We start from the raw sequence: 11207 nt of genomic DNA on the forward strand, positions 1-11207 counted from the left end.
GGGGCGGCCGCGGAGGTGCGGAGGGAGGGCCGAGAGGAGCGGGAGGGGCGGCTCGCGCCTGAGCGCCAGAGGTGGCGCCTTCAGCCCCGGACAATCTGCGCGCGGGCGGAGGCGTTAGAGCCAACCTGGCAACGCGGCCTCCCCCGGGAGCCGCGAGCGCCCTTTCGGCGAGCATTGGCGCCGCCGCCTCCCGGCCGCGCCAGGCGAAAGGAGGGAAAGAAGGAGGGGCGGCCGAGCCCCACGCGTCAGCGGGGATGGACAAGTGCACTATTCTTACTTCCTTTTCTTCCCAAGCCAACCACAAAGCACTAAATAAACGTGGAGTGACACTCGCCAAAGCGAGACTCTGGCATTTGCTCTGCCCTGCAGGATTTAGTGAGGATATAGAATTCCAGCAGAGACTCCCCCGAACAGCCCCCAGATTACAGCAGTCCCTTCCCGCAAACATGGGAAGAAGCATTCTGGGTCTTGAATCACTAACTGCCACTTCGTCTCTTATGGCCTGATGACAAGAGCCGCTCCTCACACGCCCCAGCCACGCACTTTTCCCGGTCAGTGGTGCCTATCACAGCCAGCCTTTCAAAGAGGGTCAATTAAGTGACATCTACAAATCCTCCAACGGTTTCTGAAAGCGCCAGGGTGGACAGTCCCAAATCCCCGGAAGCCCCGTCTCTATCTCCCCTGGTGTCCTCAGCTGCCCACCGCAACGTTTTGCTGCTCTCTTTAGAGCCGGTCTCGCACGCAGTGCCACAGTCTTAGCTGCCCTTCCCAAGCTGAGTCCTCTCCCAGGAAGAGGCACCCTTGGGTTGAGGGGGCCTCTCTCAGGACCAGTCATACCCATCCCATTTGAACAATCATCTGCAATTGGAATCCTCTCACCGTACCCTCCTATTTGGCATCTGGTTATCACCTTATACCTAGTGAAAATCTTTTAAAGTGTCATCATTCTCCTTTATTTGCATTCATTATCTGGAGTAGAAATAAGTGGGGGATGGTAACTGAGTGGTAGAGCTGGAATAGACCTAGAGACCTTCTGGCCATCTTCAGATGCAGGAACCGATCTGAAGTGAGGTCCACCAGCTACAGTTGGTGTGGTATGGCTGATGGTGAGGAGCTCTGGCTTTAGCATCAGAGTCCCTGAGGATGGGAACCAGACTTCACCCATGACCAGATTAGTGAGCCCCAGGTCCTTAGGAAAAACAGTAACACTAACCTCAGTAGAGTTGCTATGAAGATGAATGAAATTATCTATTTAAAGTGACTGGTGCTTAGTATGGATAAATTACTGTTGGGTTTTTAAAGCAGCCTTTTCAGCTACACTTCCAGCTTCCCACAGCCTGTTGCTGGCTCTGTCTCCTGGTTCCTCTGGTTCCTGAGTAGCTCAGCCACTTGCCAGTCCATCTCCACCCCTCTACTTACCCACCTTCCAGTCTGAAAAGTGAGTAGGAGAGCCCTTGGCTGAGTGTTGGGGAGATCTCTACACATGGTGACCATCACAGGACCAGGATAGGCCCATTTTCCAAATATTCATCAATGAGTTCCAAATTAGGATAGAAAAATATGGGCATTAGGAGCTGTCTGGTTAGCTCAGTTGGTTAGAGTGTGGTGCTGATGACACCAAGGTCCAGGATTCAATCCCTGTACCAGCCAGCTGCCAAAAAGAAAAAGGAAAAATATGGGCATTGTACAATAGATTATCTATGGCAACAGGAACTGGAATAGCATGATTTTATGACTCCTAGGCTGGATGATTCTGGAACCAATCACCCATAGCAATCTTGGCTGAGTGGAGTAGATACTGGTGAAGACAACTCCTCCCAAAGTCACTCTTTGGCAGATGAGGTAGATCCTACCTCCTTACAGCCAGGCTGAGGGCCTCAGGTAGTTTGGGACTGGGGACCTGTGATATGATATTCCTCCTCTTCCTTTTACACCACCACAGATCTCCCCAACCAGCATGGGGAACACCACTCCCCTCTCCAAGGAGGAGAAAGTCCCTGGAGAGCTTAGCATATCAACATTCCAGGAGAGGAGAGACTCAAGGGGCCCAGAGTAAGACACCTGGATCTGGAGAGCACTTGGAGGATTCACGTGGATAGAACTGCAAGGAAGTTTCTATAAACTTGCTTTGACTTTGTTTGCTTTTTATGTGTATTTGTCATACATTTTGATTTATTCTAAATGCAGTAGAACATAACTGGGCTTCCCCCCCCCCTAAACTTTTAAAGATTTTTTCCAATCATATAGAAAATTTGAAAGAAGTGCAATGAACAACCATATGTTCACCCCCAATTAATATTTTCCCATATTTGCTCTATCTCTATTTCTTTGCTCCAAGTTCTGCATAACCCCTCCTCCTCCCATCTTGTGCACGCTACCACTAGCCTTCATTTCTTGAGGACTTGCTACGTGCCAGTGTGTGTGCTGGTGGGTTTGTATGGAGCATCTCATTAGAACCACACCTCAAGGGGCCGAGCCTGTGGCGCACTCGGGAGAGTGCGGTGCTGGGAGCGCAGCAGCGCTCCCCACCGCGGGTTCAGATCCTATATAGGGATGACAGGTGCGCTCACAGCGCTCACTGGCTGAGCGCGGTGCAGCCGGTCTCAAAAAAAAAAAAAAGAACCACACCTCAAGCCTATCAAATAGGTGCTATTGTTAGTCCCACCTTTACAAGAGGAGACACAGATATAAAAATGTGACTTGCTTAAGGTCGCCCAGCATATTGGCTCCAGAGCTCAGTTGCTTAATTGCTACTTTATACTGCCTGACAACATTTAAGCTTAATCTTATTTAGGCTTCACAACAACCCTGGTGTCAATTGTAGAGCTCAGACAGGTTAAGAGATTTGGTGTAAGTGATAGAGCCTCAGGGCCTACAGAAGATTCACAACAGTGAGAATGAAGATAATGTGACAGCTGTAGACTCAAAGAACTTCAGCAATTTTCTTGTTTCCCAACTCAGTTTTCCCATCTGTGAAACTGAGTCCTGTAACATGACTGGAGGTAAGAATTGTGTTAGCTCTCCAAATGTGTACTCTATGGCCCCTATCGAATGGAGAGTTAATAACTTGTCCAGCACCTATCTTGGAAAGGGGTTTGGGGGAATTTTCAGGAACCTATGGGGGGGGGGGTGTTTAGCAGTATGGCTAAGAGTAGGGCTCCGGACTCAAATCACCTGTCTTCAAATCCTGGCTACTCCACCATTGTTTAACCTCTCTTCACTCCAGTGTCTTTTGAAAAATGGGACAATAGCCTCTGCTTCACAGAATTGTTGGAAGATTTAAATAACGAATGCTGAACACAGCACCTGGTAAATGGTAAGCACTCCATATAGCCATGATTACTATTATGCCATTGTTACCCTGGCACTCACATGTAGCAGCAAGAACAGTTGAAGCATGTGTCTGTGGAGTAAATGGGCTCCGCTTGCAATGGCCATAAATGCGTGCCTGACAACATTTAATGTTCCAACATTCCTCAGTTGTACCCGGGGATTCTCGGTATCTGGTTATCTCACTTCACCCTCCGCTAAGGGGCCTGAGCTGTCCCCAAAGCTTCCCAGCCCCGCATCTCCCACACTAGAAAGTAAAACCCTGGCCCCTGTGGACAGCATGTACCTCTGTGGGTTCTATTTAGCCTCACACCCTTTTAGACCTGGTGGTGCACAATCCCAAGCCTCTAGGCACTGAGGTCGCGGGACCCAAGCCTACAAGTGACCCTGACTCGCCTTATCATTGGAACCGCAGCATCCTGGACCTCGCCCAACCTGGCATATCCGCAGAGAGATGCCAACCAGAATGGACTGGGAGGGAGGGAAAAGATCCCTCGAATGGTGCCGACCGACCCTATACCCGAGCTATCTTCACCTTCCTTCCCCACGGACAGACACGTGCAAGAGCAGCAGTCAGACAAACCACAACAAACAGCCTCTTTATTGGGGAAAGACTCGGCTCCCTCGTGTTCTCTCAGCAAAATAAATAACCTCTAGATGCTAGTATTGTACACTATTTGCAGTCGGGATCCCTGAACCCTTCTCTACGGACTAATACTGCACTCTTTTGAATCAATGGGAGAGGTCCAGCAGCCGGACCAGGGAATAAAAAGAGACCAAGGGTCTGTTTTAGTTCGAGGTGGGGGACAGGCTGCACTTCTCGCAGATCTGGAAGGGCAGCATGTGAGTCAGAGAGGTACTGTTTATGGCCACCAGCAGCCGCAGCTTGCCCAGGCAGTCTTGCAGCGCCGTCTCGTGGTGCCCGCCCAGGCGCAGGTCCACGGGGCGCGGGAGCTGCAACATGCAGTCTGCCAGCTCCAGGCAGCATATAGCCAGCAGGGAGGGGGCGTAGCTGGTGAAGGCGTAGTCGGCCAGGCTAAGCTCGGCCACTGCCCGCGCTAGGGCTTGCGCTTCCAGGGCTTCGGAGACCTCCGCCTGTCCCGCCTCCACGCGAGCGTGCGTGAAGTGCTCCAGGAAGAAGCTGATGGTGGGCGCGCCCAGGCTGAAGTGCAGCTTGTGCAGCACGATGCACTCGAGATTGCACAGCTGCTGCCGGGAGAAGGCGCCACAGCACAGGGCCAGGAGCTGCTTCACGCGCGGCGGGGGCACCTCCACCTGCAACACAGGGAGCGCTCTGCCCCCGCCTTGCGGCTTCCAGGGCCGGAGGCCCACACCCCTGAAACCTAGGAGAAAACCGGGACTCCCCCCATCCCTTCCAGAGAAAGAGCCGAGGCTTTACCTCTCCCCTATTTCCACTTAAATCACCTGGGGCATACTTCCAAGCGCAGTTTCTCTACTGTCCGACGAAAAAAAAAGTTTGGGAAATTTTGAAGTTTTTTTCCGTACTAGAATAGAGGCGCCACAGAGAGATGTTTGGGAGTGACTACAGCCTATTTCTTTGGGGGCTGAGTGACAGGATTGTTAGTTTGTGGGAGAGTTGTGAAGTTAAGACTGCAGGATACGTAAATATGTAAATGTCTGCCAAATGAGTTCAAGGTACCCAGTACTGAACTGTGCGCGCCGGAGAGCTGCGCGGCCATAGAGTGGCGGGGAGTTTGGCTGCGCGCCCCCTGCCCCCAATGCTGCGTGGAGGTACCTGTTTGCAAGCGATGAGCAGGGAGGTGACCCCGAGCAGCTGGAAACAGTCTGCGGCTACCGGCGTGGTGGTGAGGAAACGGTCCAGAGTGTTCACCGTCAGGCACAGCGACTCGAAGGAGAGACTGAATTGGCGGTGCACGGGGATCAGCCAGCTGAGCAGCTTACAGCGGGATTCCGCCGTCACCTGCCGGGAGGGAGGAGGGAGGCGGGCCGGCTGAGCTTTGGGCGGAGAGGGGCTGCGGAAAGGAAGGGCGAAGAAGATTCAGGGAGCTTCCCCGGAGGGAGGCAGGGGGAAGAGAAAGCTAAATGCACTGGAAACTGGGAAACACGCGGACAGCGCTGCTGCGGAACCAGCGCTGACCTGGCTGGAAGCCGGGACTCCTGGATTCGTGTCTGGCGCTGTGCCGAGCGCATACTTATTACCTCGTTGTAATCCTCTCAGCAACTCAGTGGAAGGGGGCTAGTCCATTTTGCAGATGAAGAAACAAGCTCAGAATTGTTAAATAACTTGCCCAATGTCGGTAGCAGTACGGACTAGACCTAGAAACTAACTCCTCTGCACTCTACCGTGCCCCACTAGACAGCTTGGAAACTTGGGTCAGGTCACCTAAGCCACCTACTCCCAACTTTTCTCCATCTGTAAAATAAGGCCGGTGACCTGCCCTTCCAAGGACCCTTCTGTTCCAGCTGGGGGCGGGAACCGGGGCGCCGCGGAGGGCAGACACCGCAGGAAAGGAGACAGCCTGGGAGAAGAGGATGAGCGGAGGCAGGGAGTCGGCTCTGCCAGCGCCTCACTTGTGGCTGCCGCGCCAGCGGCTCCCGCGGGTGGAAGTGGCTCTCCTGCGCCTTGTAGAAGGCGTAGCAGCTCTGGCCGTAGTCGCGAAAGGTCTGTAGATCTAGGTGCTCCAACGGCTGGGCAGGGCTAGGCAGGGGGCTGCAGCCCCGCGCCGCAGACGCCGCGGGGCTGCATGCGCCATCCGAGCCGGAGCTGGGGGATTCGAGCAGGTCGTAAACACCGGAGTCACCGGGAAGAGGGCACGGGTTCAGGGGCTGCAGCGGCTGCTTCCTCCGGAGGCGCGGGCGCCTGCTCTTCTTCACCGGGGCACGGAGGTTCTGGTGGTTGTCTCTCCTCCCCGCGCGGGCAGCGGGGCTCGTGGGGCTGGTAGGGCAGGGGGTCACCATGACGCAACCGGGTGGCCGCCTTACTACCCACAAAGCCCCAGCTGCGGAGGGCAACAAACGCGCGCACGACAGTGAGGAGGCAGGGTCTGACTGCCGCCGCGGGCCTAAGTATCCAGCCTGCCCCTTCCCTCCACCACGCCCCTGGCCTGGCATTGGCTGAGCCCAGAGCGGCACGAGAGCCGCGCTTTCTCAGCTGGAGAACCTCTCCTCCCACCCAGCCCCAGCAGCGCGTCGTCTCGGTGGTCCGCGAGCGGGAGGAGGAGCTGCGCGCCCCCTTCAGCTGCAGTCTCCATGCGCGTCCTGCGTTACCCGGGCAACCCGAGCCCTGGGCGCTACCAGAGCTAGGCACGCGGAGTGGGTGCGAGTGGGGCGGCTGTCCGGCTGAGGGGCTCGGCTACGCCGGGGAAATAGATTCTCCTAGGGGGCACCTTCCTGTCCTTGGCCAGATGGTCTGGACACTTGCGAGCACCTTCCATGCCGGCTCTGATCCATGTCGGTACTCTTGTTAAAAGTCTGCTTCTGAGCTCCAAACGAAGTTAAGCCTACAATTCAGTTCTTCCTGTCCTTGGCCAGATGGTCTGGACACTTGCGAGCACCTTCCATGCCGGCTCTGATCCAGGTCGGTACTCTTGTTAAAAGTCTGCTTCTGAGCTCCAAACGAAGTTAAGCCTACAATTCAGTGACCCATACAAGCAGTAATGCTAATTCTGTTGTGTTTGTGGTTTTTGCTTCAGTTAGCACTGGAGTAGCCAGTAGCCTTCCGCCGGTGTCGGGGAGCCGAGCCTGGGCATGTTCCTCTGTGCCTTTGTGTATGTAGGAGCTAGTCCAGCCAGCCGGGAATTCGTGCTCAAAACAAAACAGAAAACTGCCCAGAGGACCTCAAGCAGCGTGTCTGCAGTCCTGTAAATTCTTTCTCCCGCACTGTCTGCCTCGAGCCAATTAAGCTGAGGTCGCAGCGGTTGAAGAACATTACATTGCTGGAGGATTACATTTCTAGTTTTATCGAATTGCCCACACCCTGTTGTGTTTCAGGTCATTAGCTTCTGACGCCCCAGGCAACCCAGTCCTTTCTTCGTTATTCCCTGAGTCCCCTTTCCCGCTCCTTTAGGGCGAGAAGCTCATGGAGATAGCGCTGGAAAGGGGACGCCCAGGCAGACTGGACATGGCAGTTTCCTCAAGGCATCGCTGGTTTAGTCTGTAGACTCCTGTCCTGGTAGAAGCTGGAGTCCTTCTCAGCCTGAATGAATCTTCCCGAGGGTCTCTGACGTTTAGGAGGCGGGCGCTGAGAGCATAAGTAGCTTGTAATCAACTTTACAGGCATTTCCCAGTGGCAGAAAGCCAAGATACCCTCAGCCTGATGAAATTTCCAGAGGTGCTCCAAGAGGCCAGGTTACTAGGTGCCATACCAAGAGCCAATTCAGCCGACCTCACTTTATTCCAGAAGAAAGCTGATAAATGTATCTAATAGAAGTGCAAATTTCTGTCCCTAGAAATTTAGTAGAGGGTGGGGTGCTGTCTCCTAGAGATGCAAGTGAAAGAAAAGGCATGGATTTCGAGTTCTGGTCACTGTTACGCCTATTTCCCTGTAATTCTGAGTGAGCAGTTGATTCTCCCAACCTAACTGTCATCGGTGACATGGGAAATTAGCTGAGAATCACCTGGGAGGGGTTTTTGAAGTACAGGTGCCAGGCCTCCCTGTCCCCTCCCAGTCTATCATTGAGGAAAATTATGGGAAGAGCAATTGAATCTGTGGAAAGGAATCAGATATCAGACTTCTTCCTAGAGAAGCTTTCTGGGTGAGGAGGAAGAACCTAGGAATTCTGATTCTTCATAGTGGCCCAGATGGGAAGAACATATATCTATTGAGTGCCTACTATGTGCTAGGCACTTTTCTAAGTGCTGGGAATACAGCATTGAATAAAATAGACCAAAACAATAAAGCCTCTGGAGATCTGGTTAAGGTCAAAAAGAAAATTTCATTTGGTTCCATTCAGTTAAGCCTTTACTGTAAAGACAGAACTCAGGGTAAAGAACACAATATTTAATTAATATGCATATGTAAGTACAAGTGGTTATCTTTTGTTCTAAAAATTCCTTTCCTTACAAAGCTTACGTTTTAGTGGAGGAAGACATAATAATCAAATAAGTATGTGTTTAATATGTAAGATGGTGAAAAGAGCTAAGAAAAATAAAGCAGGAAAGGGGAATAGGAACTATAGGGCATGAGGATTATAGGAATTTTAAAAGGGAGCAAGAAAAGCCTCACTGAGCAGTTGATATTTGAGCAAAGACCTGAGGGAGTGAGTCTTGTGTGTTCTGGGAAAATTCGTGTTTTTGGCTTCCAGACAAAGGGAACAACATGTGCAAAGGCCCTGAGACAGGAGTGTGTCTTGAACAGAGTTAGGGGTGAGAGTAGTGGGGGATGATGGCAGAGAAGTTCTGACAAAGAATGCCTAGATTTTGTAAATCAAATATATTATTACAATTAATATCATCTGCTTCTTTTTACTTTTTAAAATGTGATTTCTGGAAACTTTAAAATTACATGTGTGGCTTACATCATATTCCTATTGCACAGCGCTGTTTTAGAAGGATCAGCCAGGCTGAGAATACATGTGGGTGGTAGGAGGTGGGGATACAGGAAGGAACAGAAAACCACCTAAGAGGCTATTAAAATAATCCAGGTGAGGGGCCGGCCCGTGGCTCACTCAGGAGAGTGCGGTGCTGATAACACCAAGGCCATGGGTTCGGATCCCATGTAGGGATGGCCGGTTTGCTCAATGGGTGACTGTGGTGCTAACAACACCAAGTCAAGGGTTAAGATCCCTTACCGGTCATCTTTAAAAAAATAAAAATAAAAAATAAAAAAAATAATCCAGGTGAGACATGATGGTGCCTTGAACCACGATGGAAGTAGTAGAGGTGGTGAGAAGTGATTAGATTCTATAGGCTAACAGGATTTGGTGTAAAGATAGACTAACAGGATTTGTGTAAAGATATAGGGCATGAGAGAGTCAAGGATGAACCCGAATTTCCTGAGTAACTAACTGAAAAGATTAAGTTGCCAGTAACTGAGATGGGAAAGAACTAAAGGAAGAAAAAGGTTTTATGGAGTAGATAAGGAGTTCGATTTGAGCGTGTTAAGCTTTAGATACCTGTCTCTCAGGCATCCATGTGAGGATGTTGAGTAGGTATTTGAATACACAAGTCAGGAGTTTAGGAGTAAGTTCAGGACTAGAGATGTGAAGTTGGGTGTCATCAATGAATAAGGCGAAATAACAGGATCTACATTAAATGAGCAGTTTTGTGGTGCTCCCTCCCTCATACCACAATGTTTTCCTGATCTACTACTTCCTCATCATAGAACACACTATTTAAACTCAGTTCAATGTAGTTTTAGATGGGATGCATAAAGTGACATCCCTGCACATCCCTGATCCAGTGCTCCACCTTCTAAAGTTTTTAACCAAGACTCAGAGACATTAGTGCCACATTCTCCTTTCCTTGGTATTTATGATATGAACAATATGGTCCAAGGTAAGGAGGTTTTATTTTTCCTGTGAAATGTCTTTAAAATTAACTTCTGTTTACTAATCTCTCTGGGACCTAGGCCAAATGAGCCTTAAAGGCACCAAGTAAACCTAAAATACCTTAAAAATGTAAAACCTAATTAAACTCAGGCTTTCATAATGAAAGCTGCTTAGGCACCATTTGGCTTGTTTATTTTCAGGTGTGGTTTGTGAACTCTGCAAGGGAGTATTAATATAATGGAACCAAAGTGTTTTTTTTTTTTTTTTTTTCTAGTTTGTCACTTCAGCTTGAGACAAGAATTCCCACCCTCATGCTGTCCCAGTTCTATGACGGGTTGAAGTAGGAACAATGCATCTACTGACAGTACCTTGTTCTAGCAAACAAAGCAAATAGGTTGCCACCTAACTGTGAACAACTTTGTTAGTGCCTTAAGTAATCCCGAAACTCAGTTTTAATGTCACTAAAAATTATAATATTTACTTATAACTCTATTTTCTATCCATGTATTTAAGCAACAAAATTGAGAAGTATTTAAGGTACTTGAAGTCTGACAAGTTTTGCTGGTATTTAGTAAACAAAAGGCAGGAATTTTCAACACATTTTTTAAACTCAGACGTTTGACTTACACGTCTAAAAGTCCACCTGGGGAAAGGCTATCTCTTTGTTTCTTGCCTTCCTGGCCTTTTGCCAGTTCCTAGTTCATCAAAGGTTCGGTATGCAAGCTGAAGTGCGCTGCTTCTCCCCTCATGATCAGATGTGATTTTCTCCCAACTCACACCCACCTGACAATCTGCCCAGCACAGGTGGTACTGTGCAATGGTTAAGAGGTGGCTCTGGAGTCAAACTCCTGACTTTGAGTCCAGCTGCAGCACACTACTTCTGTAAACTCGGGCAAGTTACTCAACCTCTTTATTCCTCAGTTTCCCTAGCTGTTAAAAAAAATGGGGTAGTAAGAGTATCCTATGAGATTGTTGGGAGGATTAAATAAGACACATAATATGTTCATATAGTGTTCAATATTATCAGCTGCAATGATTTTATTTTTTTCCAGCTAAGTTTATAAGGTATGTATCTTTTTGTCACTCAAGGTGGCTGGGAAAAAGAATACCTGTTCTTCAGCTTGTTAGGACTTCTATGAGTGTGTGTGTGATTTATAGTTGTAAAGAGGCTACTATTCATATTACAGTTCCACTGCATCTGAGATCTGAGGCTTATCTTTGAGTGTGTAACCTGGGGTAAAATTTAAGAAGTTTTACTTCTGTAAAGTGTATGTCTCTTTGCTACATTCAGATGCTGAATTCCAGCTGTTAGAAGAAAAATGTAATATTGGGGTGGAAGGACTCTAGCAGCAACCTCTGTCTTTCCAGGGTCTGGATCAGAAGTAGACATCAAGAACTAAAACGGTA

The 11207-nt window shown here is 49.6% G+C and overlaps 1 protein-coding gene across 1 annotated transcript; it reads right to left on the reverse strand.

Moving 5' to 3' along the window:
- Positions 1-3905: 3905 nt before the first annotated feature.
- Positions 3906-6452, reverse strand: CCNO (cyclin O). Its single transcript, XM_008573090.1, has 3 exons — positions 5884-6452; positions 5087-5272; positions 3906-4605 (listed from the first exon to the last, which is right to left on the reverse strand). Exons 1-3 carry the CDS (start codon positions 6421-6423, stop codon positions 4120-4122), a joined length of 1212 nt encoding a protein of 403 aa, XP_008571312.1. The 5' UTR covers positions 6424-6452; the 3' UTR covers positions 3906-4119.
- Between the last annotated feature and the right edge of the window lie 4755 nt (positions 6453-11207).

Source organism: Galeopterus variegatus, unplaced genomic scaffold (genome assembly GCF_000696425.1).
Source record: "Galeopterus variegatus unplaced genomic scaffold, G_variegatus-3.0.2 Scaffold875, whole genome shotgun sequence".
NCBI lineage: Eukaryota > Metazoa > Chordata > Mammalia > Dermoptera > Cynocephalidae > Galeopterus > Galeopterus variegatus.